At 45.8% G+C, this 18,246-nt stretch overlaps 3 protein-coding genes across 10 annotated transcripts; 1 reads left to right on the top strand and 2 right to left on the bottom strand.

Annotated features, from left to right (window-relative positions):
- The first annotated feature begins 1,591 nt into the window (after positions 1-1,591).
- On the top strand, positions 1,592-7,461 carry cdk10 (cyclin-dependent kinase 10). Its single transcript, XM_049031536.1, is given in 14 exon segments — positions 1,592-1,741; positions 2,165-2,237; positions 2,323-2,394; positions 2,484-2,586; positions 2,993-3,074; positions 3,157-3,224; positions 3,444-3,496; positions 3,654-3,723; positions 3,805-3,864; positions 5,445-5,568; positions 5,752-5,861; positions 5,863-5,877; positions 5,986-6,038; positions 6,139-7,461. Coding segments are annotated over 14 exon segments (1,068 nt in total). The 5' UTR covers positions 1,592-1,651; the 3' UTR covers positions 6,234-7,461.
- A 1,389-nt stretch (positions 7,462-8,850) lies between these two features.
- On the bottom strand, positions 8,851-11,568 carry LOC125752021 (carbohydrate sulfotransferase 6-like). Of its 3 annotated transcripts, XM_049031535.1 has the most exons (4): positions 11,385-11,568; positions 10,975-11,027; positions 10,395-10,502; positions 8,851-10,152 (listed from the first exon to the last, which is right to left on the bottom strand). In XM_049031535.1, exon 4 carries the CDS (start codon positions 10,149-10,151, stop codon positions 8,943-8,945), a length of 1,209 nt encoding a protein of 402 aa, XP_048887492.1. In that variant the 5' UTR covers position 10,152; positions 10,395-10,502; positions 10,975-11,027; positions 11,385-11,568; the 3' UTR covers positions 8,851-8,942. The 3 variants fall into 3 exon arrangements, with proteins under 3 accessions (XP_048887492.1, XP_048887491.1, XP_048887490.1); XM_049031534.1 differs by lacking the exon at positions 10,395-10,502; XM_049031533.1 differs by lacking the exons at positions 10,395-10,502; positions 10,975-11,027 and having other exon boundaries at positions 11,385-11,567.
- A 496-nt stretch (positions 11,569-12,064) lies between these two features.
- Positions 12,065-18,189, bottom strand: tmem231 (transmembrane protein 231). 6 transcript variants are annotated; one of them, XR_007400735.1, is made up of 8 exons: positions 16,871-18,189; positions 16,317-16,483; positions 16,026-16,154; positions 15,284-15,427; positions 14,886-14,967; positions 14,666-14,771; positions 12,719-13,989; positions 12,065-12,394 (listed from the first exon to the last, which is right to left on the bottom strand). XR_007400735.1 is itself a non-coding variant. In XM_049030875.1 (8 exons), exons 1-8 carry the CDS (start codon positions 17,142-17,144, stop codon positions 13,827-13,829), a joined length of 825 nt encoding a protein of 274 aa, XP_048886832.1. In that variant the 5' UTR covers positions 17,145-18,189; the 3' UTR covers positions 12,065-13,826. The 6 variants fall into 6 exon arrangements, 2 of the variants coding, with proteins under 2 accessions (XP_048886832.1, XP_048886831.1); XR_007400732.1 differs by having other exon boundaries at positions 12,065-13,262; positions 13,299-13,989; XR_007400733.1 differs by having other exon boundaries at positions 12,065-13,226; positions 13,299-13,989.
- Between the last annotated feature and the right edge of the window lie 57 nt (positions 18,190-18,246).

Below are 18,246 nucleotides of genomic sequence, written 5' to 3'. Positions count from 1 at the left end.
AGAGACACACGTCATTCTGACCTGGGACCTCCCTCTTAAGGCAGGACATACAGACAAAACCAACGAGCATAGAGTTGGTCACTGGTAGAGCGAAACAGCTACAGGATCCAGCATGAAACATAGATATGTGCTACAACTTGAGCAGTTGTGAAACACTGCAGGATGCCTCGAAGCTGCATCACCTGGCACACACCGAACCAGACTGCACTAATCTTGTGTCTCGGGAGAGAGATGCCCCATCAAGTCCGATGTCTGGAGTTGTTAATTCCTGCCTGGCATCTGACCCTGCAGAAGACAGGTTCATGTACAAAGCTATAGCACAGTGACACCAGTTTTTGTACCGAGATTATAAAAGTAATTACTGATCAAAAGCTACAGCAGTCATTCAAAACCTATTCACTTTGACCTTAATGTTGTGGTTCACTGTTATTTGGACCTTCTTAGCTGTGGGAACACTAACTTTGGAACCAACCCACTGCTTTGTCTAGTCTAGTGGTTCTCCCTCCTGTTCCTGGAGGACCCCCTGCCAGAATGTTTTCATTCTAACCCATTCTGCTTTCAACCTGCTACATTTGTTAGTAGTCTATTAAGAACTTTCTGAGCCCGATAAGGTGGGATTTGAATGAAAATATTGTGGCAGGGGGGCGGCATGGTGGTGCAGTGGTTAGCACTGTTGCCTCACACCTCTGGAACCCAGGTTCGAGTCTCCACCTGGGTCACATGTGTGCGGAGTTTGCATGTTCTCCCCATGTCGTCGTGGGGTTTCCTCCGGGTACTCCGGTTTCCCCCCCACAGTCCAAAAACATGCTGAGGCTAATTGGCGTCGCTAAATTGCCCATAGGTGTGCATGTGTGAGTGAATGGTGTGTGAGTGTGCCCTGCGATGGGCTGGCCCCCCATCCTGGGTTGTTCCCTGCCTCGTGCCCATTGCTTCCGGGATAGGCTCCGGACCCCCCGCGACCCAATAGGATAAGCGGTTTGGAAAATGGATGGATGGATGGATATTGTGGCAGGGGACTGAGGTCAATATTTTCTATGCATTCAGCTAAAGAGATGGGTGGCTCATGCTGATGTGTCAAGGGTCCTGGGTTCAAACATGGAACAGGGCCAATCAATTCTTTATATGGGTGGTGTGTGGCTCAGTGGGTGAGGACCCTGTGCCCATCACCAGAAGGTTTTGGGTTCAGTTCCTCTGGTTGGGAAAGTAATTTCACCATTGGACCCTTGTGGAAGGCTCTTAACCCAAAATGCTTCAGGGATTGGTTGACCCTGCTTTCTCATGTTGCTTTGGACAAAAGGGTCTACTGAGTAAATGTAATTTAAGGTAATAACCATGGTGTTGGTGCCCTCTAGTGCCATACAGAGTACCAGCACCATTCAGGAAAGCAGTGCAAAATAGGCAGTAATAACGTCCACCTTCCTATCGCTTATCCTTTCAGAGACGTGGAGCATACTTATCCCACCATTGTATTATGGGTATAGTAATTTTAAAGCATTGGTAATTACTATACACCACAAGCACGCGCAGTTTAACGTCGAGAAAACTCCGGGTAGCATTCGAGTTGGCCAGATCGGAAGCGCGGACCACTGTTTTCATTCCGGAAGTTTAATCTCCTAGCCAATGGGGAGGGAGGAAAGCTGCTGAGGGGGCGATGGAGCCGACGGTGGACATGGATCCGGACCCCATCAAGCTGAGGTCGCTGAAGCACCGCGGCACGTTCACGGTGCCGCAACAAGACCGGGTAAGCGCTGCTTCAGACAAACCAGAGCCTTCACCACCAAATTAGCCTGGAAACGGAGGATTATGTTTACCCAGACATCCGGCCACAGCGACTGCTATGTTGATGCTTCCGAAACGGCGAACGAAAATGCAAACAGGCGCTGCAAAAAGTACATTTATGGAAGCAGTTTCCACCTGTTTTACGGCATTTTATATTTAATAAATACGTTTTACTTTATGTCGCCGTTTATCACCTCGCTGCCTGAGGAAAATAACTGGTACCGATAATTGCTTTATTGCAAACTAGTGGAGTCATTTAGCAGTAGCTTTCCTCACTGCATGACCTGCAGAGAAGCCCTATCCACAGCATTTTTGTATTGAAGCACTGAGTATTCATGTAGTTACCGTTCGTGTGGTGGCTGGAAGCAGACTGTTCTTCTTCCAGTTGGGGAGCTGCAGAAGTGTAAAGGAGTTTGAGAAGCTGAATCGAATCGGAGAGGGAACCTATGGCATCGTGTGTGAGTAAAGACCCCTCTAAGTGCAGCTCATCCAGGGAAAGGGATCTGCTTGGTATATAAACCCGCGGCTGTGTTTGGAATGCAGATCGAGCCAGAGATACGAAGAGTGATGAGATTGTGGCTCTGAAAAAGGTGCGGATGGACAAAGAAAAGGACGGTGAGTGAGCAGATTGTGTGCTCTGTCTGGCATGGGATGCTGGTGATCTCTTAAGGATGTCTTGATGGTAATCTTTATGACATTGACAGGGATCCCCATCAGCAGCTTGCGAGAGATTACGTTGCTGCTTCGTTTGAGGCACCCCAACATTGTGGAACTGAAAGAGGTTGTAGTGGGCAATCACCTGGAGAGGTAGGAACATGCATGGGGGGGATGGTACACAGGTACACTCAGTCACCTGGCAAAACATGGGAAAGACCTTGGCTTGGTGAAACACTAACACGTGCACCCCTGGAGAGGCACACCAACCGACACAGACTCAGACACACTGTGTGGTTCAATGGACTAAGTCTCTGTGCCTGCAAGCAGATGGACGCTGGTTTGAGTCTGACCTCAGCAGAACAGCCACTTGTCCATGGGCTCATGAGCAAAGCCCTTAACTCCTAGCTCCAAGGGCACCGTAAGTTGGTGTCTTCTTCATTGTGATCCCCAAGCTTGCTCTCTCACAATTTTCCCATGGGCATAATAAAATATCTCTATTATATTCTATTCTGTTATATTGTTGATGACTTGTGATCAGTGCTTGTTTGTTCCTCAGTCTCTTCCTTGTGATGAGCTACTGTGAGCAGGACCTGGCCAGTCTGCTGGAGAACATGCAGGCACCGTTCTCTGAAGCACAGGTGTGTCTATGTGTGTCATTATTGGGGGTGCATTTGTGTCTGTGTGTAGGTGTGTGTCTGTCTGACTCCACCATCTTCCCAGGTCAAGTGCATTGTGCTGCAGCTGCTACGAGGGCTGGACTACCTGCATCACAACTTCATCCTGCACAGGTCAGCTGCGCAGCTCGTAGTCTTGTTCAGACACAAACGCCCACAGAGCCTCAGGGATGTGAAAGTCTGCTTGAACTCACGCCCAGCTGAGAAAAGCTTGCAGACTGCGCTGAATTAAAGCCCAGACCAGTCTTGTCCTTTAATGGTCTATTTTTCTAGAGCTCAAGGGGATAAGATATATGAGTGCGTTGTTGTTTCATGACCTCTGATCTTTCACAGGGATCTGAAGGTATCCAATCTGCTGATGACAGATAAAGGCTGTGTTAAAATTGGTGAGATGCTGCTAAATTATCCTGACAACCCTAGGAGAACTGAGTTATGGGGTCTGATTTTAATATAGCTAATCTCATTCTGTAACTGCTGAAAATGTGTAAATGGCGAGTTAAATGCTGAGCAGGCTGTAAGCACGTCTCTCCCGTCTCTGACCAGCGGACTTTGGCCTGGCCCGGCTGTACGGCATCCCCCTGAAAGCCATGACCCCGAGGGTGGTGACCCTGTGGTGAGCTCTGCTTCAGCTCATCTTCACACTCCTCTTTCTTCCCTTCTTCCTGCTTTACACCGATGCCCATTCCGCCTGTAGGTACAGAGCACCAGAGTTGCTGCTGGGCACTAAGACCCAGACCACCGCCATTGACATGTGGTGAGTTTTTCTCTCCTGTCCCAGCCAGGCCACTTCTGTCTGTACTGTGCGGAATGCAGTGGTGCTGCACGATTCTGGGTGAAATACGAACCATGATTTTATTTTTCCATTCACGATGGTAATTGCAATTTTCTTTCATGCTTCTTCAGCAGTGTTGGAACAAACAATATGTAGAGATGTATGATATATTAGTGTCGGCTGACATTTGTTAAAAAAATCATTGGGTAGATGCTTCGATCGTGGACGATGCTGCCAGCCAATATTTCAGTTTTATCAATATTCTATAATATGTTAGCAGCATCAGAGCTACAGATACCGCCACTGGACCGTCAGCTATAGTGAAGGACGAAGGATTTCTTCGGCTCATTCAGCCCTTATAAGAAGTCTGAGTGCTGACCTGTGATATGTGTTCAGTGCATTATTAAATGTAGCCCTTAGAATATGGGGAATAAAATACTACGTACTGTAATTCTGATAATCTGTGGTGGCGAGTTTAATTACCGGCGACCCGCCCCCCACCCCACTCAGCAAGTCGGCAATATTAGACAGAAATACAGCCGTGGAAAAAATAGAGACCACTATATATTTTTAAACAAATCTGCATTTTTAAATCTTGGTTTAATCGTGGTTCTCCTGGCAGAAGGCTAAGCTGAGCAGCAGGTTACTAACAGGTTTAAAATTTCGACGATAGCAGCAGGCAGGAATAAGGTGAAACAGGAGACACTGGGAATGACCAGAAACCAGCCAGGAAAAGGGCAGAAGCGACTTTCTAATGCCAGAGATGACCGTCAACTTTTCGGACAGTTTCTCCTGAATCAGAGAATGACATCACGTTACCTTCAAAAAGAAACATGAGAAACATTAAGTGCAGGACAGTTTGTATCAGGCTCCAAGAAGCTGGACTGAAGTCCCATAAATCAAGGAAGCAGCCCTTCATTAATGAGAAGCAGGAAAGAGCCAGGCTGGAGTTTGGAAAAAAATATGTAAATAATTCAGACGCGCACTCGTCAATTGAGAAATGAGTGAAACAAAAGATTGTCCTGTGGTCTCTTAATTTTTTCCGCGGCTGTATATCCGTTATTGGTGTTAGTCAGAATTTCCACCTTGCTGCATGACTGACAGTATAGATCGTTACTGGAATGGGATTGTCACGTCAACTCTGCATGACCGAAAGGAAACACGCCTGGCTTTTAACACGACTCCTTTCCAAATGCAAGGAATGCTGAACATATACTTAACTTATTATTATTAACACCTATTTCTTGTTCCCTCTGTTATATGGTGTAATGCAGTACTCTCAATTTTTCATCCAGTTTATGGAGAGATTGGGGTGTTTTGTTTGATGCAACAGTAATGCAAACACTGCAGTGTGTGTGTGTGTGTGTGTGTGTGTGTGTGTGTGTGTGTGTGTGTGTGTGTGTGTGTGTGTGTGTGTGTGTGTGTGTGTGTGTGTGTGTGTGTGTGTGAGAGAGAGAGAGAGAGGGAGGGTCAGTCATAGAAAGTTGTCAAGAACATTTGAACAAAAAACATACTGAAGATGCTGTGGTCCAGACCCATTCTTCTGTGTCTTCTGCTTCCAGGGCGGTGGGCTGCATTTCGGCAGAGCTGCTGGCTCACAAGCCCCTTCTTCCAGGTGGCTCTGAGATTCAGCAGGTGGATCTGATCGTGCAGCTCCTGGGGACACCCAATGAGAACATCTGGCCTGTGAGCGCCGACCTCCCCACTCCAGCCAAGCCTGGAAGCACATCCACATAACCCTGTTGTCATGGTTGACTGTAGCGTTGTCACTTGTGCAGAATGCAAAGGTTCCAAGATCACTAGACGGTATATATGAAGGGGATATTTCCCAGCCCTCCGAGTGACTGCCTGCCACTTCACCTCTTGTAGGGCTTCTCTCGCCTGCCACTGGTTGGACAGTACAGTTTGAGGAAGCAACCTTATAATAACCTGAAGAATAAGTTCACCTGGCTGTCGGAGGCTGGACTTAGGCTGCTCAACCAACCCCCGGCGCAGGTAGCTGTGCACACGAGTCGGCATAAACACACGGCATAAGGGCAGCTCCTGCTTTACTCATCTTCACACCTTTGCCTGTTAAAATGCAGAATTTCCCATCTTTTTCAGAGCAACGGCCAAAGACTGCCTGGAGAGCTCCTATTTCAAGGAGAAACCACTGCGTGAGTATCGATGGAAAAGTGGGGTGGACCACCGTGTGAACGTGTGGGTGGACTGAGGATGTCCCTGTGTGAGTCTAAGCATCTCTCATTTGGTTTTTAGCATGTGAGCCTGAGCTCATGCCAACTTTCCCCCACCATCGCAACAAGAGGGCAGCTCCTGTGGCTGACAGCCAATCAAAGCGCAGCAAGGTGTGACCTTTGACCTCAGCGGTACATCAGCCCTAGGGACCAGCCCTGAAGCGGGAATGAGAGAGGAACACTCATTATCTCTCACCTTAGTGTGAAATCATTCTAGTTCTGTGCACTGAAGGCAAGCAACAGTGGTCCAGATCAGCCATGGAGAAGTCTGTCATGGATCCGGTCTCTTGTCTGCTATTCCTTTTTTACTTAGAAATGTCACTGTGTTTATGTTCAGTGATGTTCTCATGGAGACCAAAGGCATAAAGATAGTGCCAAGGATCTTTTTTGTTTTTTTTTTCCTTCAGAGTAGCTGTGTCATGTTTTTGTGAAAACTGAATCCCAAAAATAATCACAGGGTAAAGGCTGATTTGTTTGACTGCAGGGAGAGCAGCTCTGCTCAAGAAGCTCACAGGGAGAGCAGATGAAAAATACTGTCATCACTCACACAATATTCACCCATGTTCTGCATCAGGCCACAGTCGGCATGAAGCCTGTCCTAGGTAGGACAGGATGGTCTGGATGGGATGCCAGTCCGTTTTAGTACAGACATACATTTCTTCAAGCATCACAATGATGAACATACTGTCAGAGAGCCTGTAGACCTCAACCGAACATCCTGACAACATACTGTCAACACACAGCTTAGGCTGCCTAATAAGTAATAAGGGGAAATCTGATTTATGATTGATCAGATCAGTGGAACCCACCTTATTGGTCAGTAAAGCATGACGTAAATCACAGCGGCATGGACCATGGAACGTATCTAAAGGGGAGGGGGTGGGGGGGGGGTCGAGTCCACGTGTCTTTGTGAAAACTGAGTTATAACCTTCTGCCTCTTTTTCCAAATCACTGAATGCTCCTCACCTCACACCTTTTTGTTTGATGTTGGTGGTCAGGGGCTTGGATACCTTGGCAGATTCATGGGGGCAGCATTTTTTAAGGGCCCCAAAATATGTTTGGGGGATCAGTTATGATCAATACTGAAAAGGACCCCCCTGCCCCTCCCTGGACTGCATAATCATACGTGTTAAGATTCGGCTGATGCTACAGATGACATAATAATGGGAATAACCAAATCACAACACTCAGTAACAAGTATCAGTCGGCCTGCTTAAAAATCTCATTTGTTTTAAAAATGGTTTTATTAATAAAATTGTATTAATTTGCACTTATTTTTTTGTGCTTGTTCATCACTGCATTCTTAATGTTGTTTCAGAACTTAGCCAGGGTACCCCCCCCCCCCTCCTGGTTCCATGGCTCATGTCAGACATATATGTGAAGCTTCTGCATTCCCAGGCCTCTCTGCATGCCTGCATTTGGTTGGCCCTACTTCTGCCTAAAGATCCACTTTTCTCCAAATCCTGTTCTCTACTCACAGCAACAACAGCAAATTTATTTTTGTATAGCGCGTTATCACAACATTACATCGTCTCAAAGCGCTTTACAGCATCCGCACCCAAAGCCCCCATTGAGTAAGCCAGAGGCGGCAGTGGCAAGGAAAAACTCTGTAGAAGGAAGAAACCTTGGGAGGGACCAGACTCAAAAGGGGAGCCCATCCTCTAGGGGCCGGCAGGGAGAGTCAAATAGGAGAGACGGTTAAGTGCCGAGTCACACTCTCCAAATCATAAGATTTGAGAAATATCCGGGGAGCAGGGAGGTGATGACAAGCCGGTGCCGACTCTCCTTCCAATTGCCAGGCAACCAGAAGTAAGGCAGCGGGTCATACATGGAAGATGACACAGGCAGAATGACGAGATGGATGCAGGGACGTCATGCGTAGAGGCGACGTCACATGTAGCAGGGTGTGCTGAATATCTTGATAGATTGAGGTCTCCAGGCAGCACCCCCCAGGAGGAGTTGGGGAAATAAAATGTGCAATTAGTCAAAGCAGGGGAGACTATAGGCAGTGCTAACAGTTAGGTGAGTGCAATATGAAGTGCAATGTGCAAGCTCTGGCAGATATGGCTATAGCAGCATAAGTAGGATGGAGAGGAAAGTGGGAATGCAGGCATGGGGAGTCCCTGAAATATCAGCACTCCAATTCCACATTTTGTGAAAGCTAAAGTGTGAAGCTAAAGTGACAGCACTGACAGCTCAGTTTATCTAAAGCCAATGACATTCATTCCCACCCAGCTCTACACCTCACACTATAGGTCTGACTGGGAGTGAGGAGTTAGCTAGAGCTAGAACTAGTGTCCCTATAAGCTAAACTAAACAGGTGTGTTTTTAGTCTAGACTCCAATATTGAGAGTGAGCTTGAATCCCACACATCCGGTGGAAGACCATTCCACAGCTGAGGAGCTCTATAAGAGAAAGCTCTGCAGCCTGCCGTAGCTCTTTCTACCCTGAGTACTAACAGATATCCTGCTCCTTGAGAACGAAGCACCTGTGCTTCATAATACATTCAGATACGCCTTTAAAAAAATCTAAAATAAATTATTGAGAACAAACATGGAACAGATATTTAGTTCCAGTTCATATTGGTTTATAAGAAGATGGAAAGTAGAGTAACTAATCAATTTGCCCAAAAGGAGCAATTCATGTTGACCTGGAATCATAATCAGCCCTATTAATGTTTGCATGCTAGACATGCGGCTTCCTGTTACCTCTGCTGCCCATGCCACGTGAACAATTCATTTTTGAATCAACTTTATTTAAAGAATTCGAGTCAGAACACTGAACACTGGCCCTTGAAACAAAAACTAGCAGTTGAGATTAAAAATACTACCAAATTTGGTTCAGTGATTTATTTCCAGAGTCTGGGTCACTGGAATGTTTAGGTTTGCGTGGACTCAGTAAGTCCATCTTAAGGTCTCTCTGCTGTGTGTCACTGCTCACGGGCAGGTAGCCAAGCAGGGACATAGCTGCACTGCACACGTCCTGGATGCGACGCACTTTGCTGTAGGGCAGTTTGACCCTCCAGGCCTCAGATACCATGGCAGCGTTCCTTGAGCTCACTTGGAAGATGGGTCCCTTTTGGCTCTTGCCGTGGGTGACGTGGTGGATCCAGTCTTTCAAATACGAAGTCATCTGTAGTCCGGTGAATTTGTACAGATCCTCGATTTCCTTCAACGGGTCGCGAACCATATCCTCGTACCGCACGAGGCGGTAGCGGTTGCTGTACGGTTGAAGCGAGGCCATCTTGTGGATCCGCACCTGGCCGTGGCACACCTCCTGCACCACGCGGAAGATGGCGTCAGGGGAGCGTGCGTTGCCCATCTCCAGGACCAACGTGTCGTCCCTCCGCAGAAATGCCCCTGCCTGCAGTCGGGACTGGACCACAGCCCGTGGATCGCGCACTAGATGAATGATGCGGAGATCTAGGGCAGGGTCATGAAGCAGCGGGTACAATGGCTGTAGGTCAAACAGACGCACCTCCTTGAGTGCCACGTGGCTGTAACTTCGGCAGGCCTCTTGCGCCCTCTTGAATCCGAATGTGTCGCAATGGCGCGCACAGTCAGTTGAACTGTGGAAGGGCCCATGCGGAGTGAGGGAACAGGCAGGCGGGGAGCACAGGGCCCGGCTCTGACTCCACATGAAGAGGTGGGAGACGTTACGCTTTGCAGGGGTGTAGGCCTCAAACGAAGACAAGTCGCACTGAAACACGTTACGAAGGAGGTCACGCACTGGAACCTGCAGAGCCAGAGCCCCAGGCCAGTTCAGCGTTGACCACACGTGCCATCCTGGCTCCATAAGGTAGAACACGTTTGGGTGCTGACTGAATACCTGTCCCAGGAAGGAGGAGCCTGATCGCCATGACGACAGCAGCAGCACATGCACCTTGGCTTTGGGGAGCGGTAGCTTGTGCGAAATATTGACCTTTTCTGGGACCAGGCTCCACCATTTGTTCGAACTTATCAGCAGGATTGTAATGACGCCCTGGAGTAACAACACGGCTATTAACGCCACAGAATTCCATTTATAGCGGGGCATTCTGGAAGACAGAGAGATGAAGAGCAATAATGCATAGGAATAATTTCTTTGTCAGATTTGTCTTTCCCTGGCAATGCCCATTCTCCAAGTGAGTCACTCTATCATGGAATTACACTATAAAGACCATCCCATTAAGGGTGATATATGCTTTTTACTGTGTTACTGCTAGAACATCCAGAATTGATTTATGTGCAGTCAGTTTTGGAGCAGAAGTAGGCCAGATTATAAACCACGTTTAAATACCTCAAATTGTAATCTGATCCCAGGTGACCCAGCAGCCCTGAATGACTCTTGTGCTGGTGCGTGTATTGTTCAAGGATTTATTCTTATTTGTTCCCAGTTTATGATTACCTATTGAGTGAGGCATGAACATTAGAATAATTTAGGGATTAAGATTAAGGTTGAATTGGTTCTTTACATTGCCAACAGGTCTGTCTGGTTCGGGCAGTTGTGTGAGCTGTCAATTTGGTGTCCTCACTTCTGCTGTAGCTTAGGAGAGCTTATCTAAAAGCAATCATCCAGACCATGACTGCAGGCCTTTTTACATCTAGTGCAACCGGCAGCTGTCTAGGAGAGTCAAGGTCACGTTCAAGCTAGCCATGCCAATGGAATTTCAATATATTATATTACTATATGGAATCCACAATGGCGTTGCCTAATATTGCAAATTTCTTACAAGTATGCAGCTAAGAGGTACTTCAAAGATTTTCCAGGCCGACTGAAAAAAAAAAGTTGCTCAAATGATTCCCTTGCTGGAAGATGCTGATGTCAACTTCAGCAAAAAAATATCAATCTACAAAGGTCATCGTAGCTGTGATCCTACCCTGGGTGATGTGGAGATACCAGTCCTGATTGTGTTATTTAGGGTAAATACACCTACAAAGATAATGCAAAAAAAAAAACAATAAAAAAACCGAGCTCTAGTTATGTATAGCTGCCCTAATTTGTATATTCAAACATTACAGCACATTTATTCGATCAGTCAAAATACAAGCAAGAAGTTAGTTGAGGAATTTTTAGTTTGTGTGAATTTTCAAAGGTTTCCCTACTCGCTGATGTGTGCTGCACTGATTCCCGGATAACTTTCTTCTAGAAACGTGACACACTGGCAGCACCATACCCAGGGTTAGATGAACCACCACACTAAATAAAACCCTCTAACATGTCTTAGACAGACCCCACTATTCACATACATCTATTCTTTTAGCCACCTTGTGAAGTTGTAGCACTTACCTTTCAAACAGTCTGCTGAAAATCGTTAGAAGAAGGAAAGCCTAGAGAAATAAATATCATCCCAAGGACAGCTTGGTGGAGGTGCCCGTCCAGCCCAGCTGAAGTGAGTTTCATCACAGACGGCTGAGAATGACAGCTCGGTACGAGGCGGAGCGAGTCACGACAGTCACAGGAGACGCAAAGGGAATACTTTACTTCAAAATCAGATGCCTGAAAAAAAGCCTTTGGTGGTTTCGGGGGGGGGGGGGGGGGGGGGGAGTGTACAATTACTAAAGAATTATTTTTGACCTTTAATATTCTAAATATGAAGTCCGGTTTGGCTGAGACGTTTTAAAGAGAAATGGATGAGGCTCTTTTTAAACGTCTCACACATTCACACGATAATCAGACACCCTGACTCTAACATACGTACATTTCGCATCTCCCGCCGAGTTCAAAACAGTTTATGTAATCTTATTTTTGGTAACAGAATTAAAGAAGGATCTAGACAGCTTGTTTAAAATTGGACAATTAAAAAAATGAAATTCCCATACATTGAACATTTATTTTCAGACATTTTAAAATATCTGTGAAGACCTGAGAAACAGAGACTGTATTCTACTGAAACACAATTAGCCTGTTATGATAGATTAGAAAGGACCACTTTTACCTGAGAATGAATGAAAAGAATGATACAAAAGTGCATTATCCCTGAGGTTTTAATGTTTGTTCTTACGTAATTTTGCCATTTAATATACTATTACCATAAAAACACATACCTACAGAATGAAATCGAGGAGTATGCATGATCAAAAGCAATTTCGTATAAAATTCACACACAAAATGAATGCCTGTTTGTAGAGTCAATTGTTGCCATGGCTGTGAATCACTAGATTCAGCATATGATTAATTCTTGTATAACAGCAGCCAAACTGCAAAACCTGTACACTTCAGCGAAGACCCATCACATTTTGTCCTGACTGCCCTGTACCAGCCTTGTTGTGACCCCAATTGCCCTATGCCATCCCGACCTTGTGGGTACCCCGACTGCCCTGTACCATCCCAGCCTTGTTATAATCCTGACTGCCCTGTACCATATTGGCCTTGTGGGTACCCCAACTGCCCTGTACCATATCGGCCTTGTGGGTCCCCAACTACCCTGTACCATATCGGCCTTGTGGGTACCCCAACTGCCCTGTACCATATTGGCCTTGTGGGTACCCCAACTGCCCTGTACCATATTGGCCTTGTGGGTACCCCCAACTGCCCTGTACCATCCCAGCCTTGTTGTAATCCTGACTGCCCTGTACCATATCGGCCTTGTGGGTACCCCAACTGCCCTGTACCATCCCGACCTTGTGGGTACCCCCAACTGCCCGGTACCATCCCAGCTTTGTTGTAACCCTGACTGCCCTGTACCATATCGGCCTTGTGAGTACCCTGACTGCCCTGTACCATATCGGCCTTGTGGGTACCCCAACTGCCCTGTACCATATCGGCCTTGTGAGTACCCCAACTGCCCTGTACCATATCGGCCTTGTGGGTACCCCAACTGCCCTGTACCATCCCAGCCTTGTTGTAATCCTGACTGCCCTGTACCATATCGGCCTTGTGGGTACCCCAACTACCCTGTATCATATCGGCCTTGTGAGTACCCCCAACTGCCCTGTACCATATTGGCCTTGTGGGTATCACCAACTGCCCTGTACCATCCCAGCCTTGTTGTAACCCCGACTGCCCTGTACCATCTCGGCCTTGTGGGTACCCCAACTACCCTGTACCATATCTGCCTTGTGGGTACCCCCAACTGCCCTGTACCATCCCAGCCTTGTTGTAACCCCGACTGCCCTGTACCATCCCAGCCTTGTTGTAACCCCGACTGCCCTGTACCATCCCAGCCTTGTTGTAACCCCGACTGCCCTGTACCATCCCAACCTTGTTGTAACCCTGACTGCCCTGTACCATCTCGGCCTTGTGGGTACCCCAACTGACCTGTACCATCTCGGCCTTATGGTGACCCCGACTGCTCTGTACCATACCAGCCTTATGGTGACTCTGACTGCCCCATACTATACCTTCTTGTGACCCCTACTGCCCTGTACCATACTGGCCTTCTGGGGACCCTGACAGCCCTGTACCACCCTAGCTGGTCCTAATTGGAAACTACGATACATTTTTTGAATTTCTACTGTATAACTGTATAATTTACCTGTGAGCTATTATTCCTAAAAGCCATGTATCGCTCTCAGTCTACCTTTGTTTCACACAAACATGATCCCATACCATGCCTGACACCAGGATGAGATTCTTATGCTGTGTTTGATGCGACTGTCTGAACCGTGAGGTCCCGTTGGGGTTGGTTCCACCTGGTGGGTGCAGGTCACTGTGGTAGGAATGAAACTGATGCTGGTGATGAGTCCTCAGACAGGCACACCCAGCCCCTCACACCCCCCACCCCATTATTCAGGCCCAGTGCTGCTTCAAGAGCGGCACTGGTACCGTGGGCACAACCTGGTTCTGAAAAACAAAAGTCTGAACCCGCTGGAAGACCCAAAGAAAAATGAGCAGCACGCTGACATACTGGATCCAGGCAAACTTCACCATCTCCCAGAAGCCAGGCTGGTAGGTGGGGTTCCAGGTTAAAGACAAGCCAGGAGTGGAGTGATGGATCTAGGAGGCCCCATGTTCCTCATATTAGCCAGTAGAATTAGAGCGCATGTTACTTCAGCATGACCTCCATGAAAATTACCCCTTGCTGCATAATGTTGCCCTCAGGCAACAGATATAAAAACTCTAATTTCTAGATGATAAAAAACAAAACCATGCCAAAACATATGAAATATACTTTCTGAGACACTCATGCACATTTTTTTAATACACTTGTTTTCTCAGTTGAAATAGGTTCATCAATTAAATGAATCTCACTCCACATGTCACATGGTCACACCATGTGCTCCCAGGGCAGTGCTTCCTGAAAGGATTTACTGCCCCACGATCCTGTAACATCGTGATTCCTTTACCTCATTAGACAGGCCCCGGACATGTTTTTAAGCATTTCCATTGGTTGAAATAATTAAAAAGGCTCATATTAGGAAACCAAGGGCTTAAAAAACTTTCTGTTGCCTGAGGGTTAATATGCAGCATCTATTCATAATTGGACCAAGTTCTTCCGCTAGTGGAAACACCTGCCTCAACAAGTGACACCTGTACTATACAACATGCTAAGACTCTAAGCAAAACCATTTCACGGAATGAACTTGACCCCAACCCATTTGAGCACAGCCGTCCCCCTCAAAGGATATCTGATGATCTCAGCAGGGTATCGGATCACTGCTTTCAGTTTGAAAGGAGCAGCAGAAGCTCTACCAATGGTCCACACTGGAGCTGGTCTAGACAGAAACGTTGTCACTAGAAGAAAATGTCCAAGAGTTGTAAACTCAGAACAAATGCACGAGTGCATGCAAGGAGACAGCTCAAGATTCCCCCCCCCCCACCCCCATAAGCAAAAACCATATATCTTACAGTTCCGTTCTTGATAGGCCTCCATGATGCTTGCCAGGTTGTAGGTGCTGGCAAAGGGACTTTTCTCACTGATAATTGATACCTGAATGGGAAGATGGTTACTGCACACCTTGACACACCCAGATGGTTATGGAACACCCAGAAAATAAAAAAAGCAGCTTCATTAGCAGCTGTATCACTTTTCTTACAAAAAAAAAAAACAGGCTGGGTTATTGGAGACAATGTCACATACGACGTTGGTGCAAAAGTGAACAATGGATATTATACTAAATGTTTCAGTCCTGATGTAAATTGCATGTAAAAAAAAATAGAGGAAATGAGTGTGTATGCGTGAAAGAGCCCGCTCACACTGGGGTGTGTTAGTGTGTATGTGTGTCTTCAGAGGACAGTGTACTCACATTGTAACGTGTGTCCAGGCCACGGTGAGGGAGTAACACCCTCTGGTGTAAGCGCAGGTCTCCACTGAGGAGAAGCTGAGAACCAGGAACTGGGGAAGAGTGCTGTACCATCAGCAGACTCTGCATCACAAGGGTGGACATCCTCTGCAAAGACAAGCAGGAGTGTGTGTGTGTGTGTGTGTGTGTGTATTGCCTCTGGCAGAATGCCACCCGTAAGCTACCTCTCCTTCCAGCTCAGCTCTTAGCTCATTTTTGATTGAGCTACTGGGTGTATTAATCACATTAAATCACATATAATTAGAACTCAGTTACAAACCTCTTTTTACAAACCCACACAGAGCTAGTTTTTTTAAGCTCCTTCATTTTTAAATATAGAAAAAACTAAATAGGTTTTAAACATTGTATTAATCAAGGTACTTTTATTAAGTTAATATCTGTAAAACTCTATATAATTTACTTTCACATAACTGATAATCATGATAGCAATACTTTTTGCCATTTGTACAAGTCAACAGAAATTACTCTCCTGTTAGATATACATATGAACTGGTTTGAATGAAGTTCGAGAACAAAGCACAGGATCAACTAGTTATCTTGTGCACTAGGGCCCAAAAGTCATTGCAACTCCTCTGCCAGCCACAAGACTGCGGACCTTCTGGATGCAGACACAGAACCACTCATTCTCCTGATCATAATGAGTCCTCTACTAATATCTTTGGTTTAATACATTTTTGGTACATACAAATAACTGGTAAGAAAAGGTGAGCAGCATCTGGATGCTATAGATCTGCTCATCGGGCTTCAAAGGAAGGTCCAATTGGAGGATTAATCGATCCAACTTCCCATCCTGGTTCTGGTCCTCTTCTCGTGCCTGTGAAGCCAATACCAGACACAGACTAGAATGAGTGTAGAAACATGGGGGACATCGAGGAGCACGATCAACATACATAAATGTGAAACTGCGCTGAGCTAGCAAAGCAAATGACTTTCTAGACAAAGCCAATGTTGACTCAAATGATCCCCTCGCACTTGCCGAAACAGAAGGTATTCTAAGGTTATTGCCCTGAAGGATGTTGAAGTTGGGAAATGTGCTCCATGCAACATAGTCACCGCTGGTGCTAGTTGCTGCTATCAGCATCATCTGGTACTGGAAGCGAACGCTGGGCTGCTCCTCGTAAGTGCTCCGCTTCAACCAGAATCCTGAAGCCAAATGCACAGAGTAACAGAGTGTATACTGAAGCTTCAACTCATACATCACGAACAGGCTGCTTCATCAACCGCGCAAGATGCGTTTAATTTCAATTAACGGCACCAACAGTATTCATTTTAAGATGTTGCGTGAGCAGATAACTCTTAGGATTCACATGGGAATTTAAAATGATTTTCATCATATCAATTGTCGTATACACACACACACACACACACACACACACACACACACACACACATATATATATATATATATATATATATATATATATATATATATATATATATAACTTTCTATACATATAAGAATTGACAGAGAACCGGCTTATAAATAATTTCCTTTTCAGACAATCAAGGTCATGGTGGTGTTTATCTTACCCTGGCTCCGGTAAGCTACCAAAAGAGGTGATATGTAGGTGAGACACATTACAGCTATTAGGAATAACGTGGCTTTCGTGCAAATGCTAGTTTTGTATCTGAGCAAAGCCGGGTGACTGTAAACTTCATAAATAGCCATTTTAAACAGATTATGCCAGTACAAAGTGAAACTTTATGACTCTTCTAATTAACGCAGCAACGCTCAGTTAAAATATACTACATAACAGACTCCTCTTTCCGTTTTTATCCGGTTACTTCTGAGTCTTGGCGTCATACGGTTTCCATGGCCGCCTTCCCAAATTAAATGTCGGTCCGGGTACTAAAGTGCCCCCCTTTCCCGGTATCCCATGTAAGTGGTTCCGAGCGAATTACATCCTACAGTCGCAATGGCTTTCCCGTGAAGAAGAACCAGAGAAGATTGCTACTTTAGGAACATTTAGTTATGCACCTTTTGGAAATAAACTATTACATACATGTTTTGTTTTTAACTGTTATAGATGAGCTTTTTAAAATGAAAGATTAAGTTTATACGTTACACTGAAGATTTTTTTCGCGTTTGAAGAAGCTGTATAATTGTGATTATTTTATTACTGCATTTTGAAAATTCGTTTTAAACAGCATTAGAAGCAAAATGACAAAGTTTAAAGTACTGTAAATTAAGTACACTGCCAATTCTGTGGAATGCTCCTATTTTTTTTTTACTCAGAAATGAATAAAGGAAATTATGACAGAAATAAAGAGTACCATCTGCTACTTGCTGAAGATGAAAATAAGAATATAGACAGAAGCCTAATGCAACCTCAGATTTTGATGCTTTCTGCCTGTCGGTAGTAAGAAGTATAAATTAATGTAAAATGAAGTTAGCATACAAATGTGTTTACAATTACGCATGGACCAGCAAAATACGCCCAGCCAAGCGTGGACTGGAAACTTCTTGGTGGGCCGGTAATTATGAGTGTCGGTCGGCGTCAAAGTAAACCACGGGAGACCCCCCCCCAAGTCGGCGGTAAGATGTGCCAAGATGGATAGCCCCCAGAAAGGCGACAAAATATCAAATTGGGACCGCTTGACAGCAAATCACGAGGATGCTTTTTGTTGCCAGTCAGCCCCCACTCCCATATACCGTGTTACAGACACTTATTGAAGTCCGCGTTTTGGGCCGGTTTAAAGGCCGCAAAATGCCCAATCACAGAGAACAGAAAGCATGCCGTTAGATAACAAATATATAAAGTGCAATATTTCTGGCTAAACACTACATCGCCGAAACCAGACAAACAGACAAATAGACAATGTAGCTATAATCTAATTATTACCCCCCTCGCTAAAAATGTAGCGGCCCGGAAGTGACATCACCCACAAGGACTGGCAGGTTCCCG

The sequence above is a fragment of the Brienomyrus brachyistius genome, chromosome 11, assembly GCF_023856365.1.
Source record: "Brienomyrus brachyistius isolate T26 chromosome 11, BBRACH_0.4, whole genome shotgun sequence".
In the NCBI taxonomy this organism is placed as follows: domain Eukaryota; kingdom Metazoa; phylum Chordata; class Actinopteri; order Osteoglossiformes; family Mormyridae; genus Brienomyrus; species Brienomyrus brachyistius.
This window is presented reverse-complemented; position numbering and strand designations above follow the sequence as displayed.

Bases quoted from the DNA above. Each gene is read 5' to 3' on its own strand.
- LOC125752021 (XM_049031535.1), bottom strand. From the start codon at position 10,151: ATGCCCCGCTATAAATGGAATTCTGTGGCGTTAATAGCCGTGTTGTTA.
- tmem231 (XM_049030874.1), bottom strand. From the start codon at position 17,009: ATGGCTATTTATGAAGTTTACAGTCACCCGGCTTTGCTCAGATACAAA. The intron at 16,484-16,870 runs GTAAGATAAACA...ATTTGGCTTCAG, and splicing joins GGTAGCTTACCGGAGCCAGG to GATTCTGGTTGAAGCGGAGC. The intron at 16,155-16,316 runs GCAAGTGCGAGG...TTGGCTTCACAG, and splicing joins TTAGAATACCTTCTGTTTCG to GCACGAGAAGAGGACCAGAA.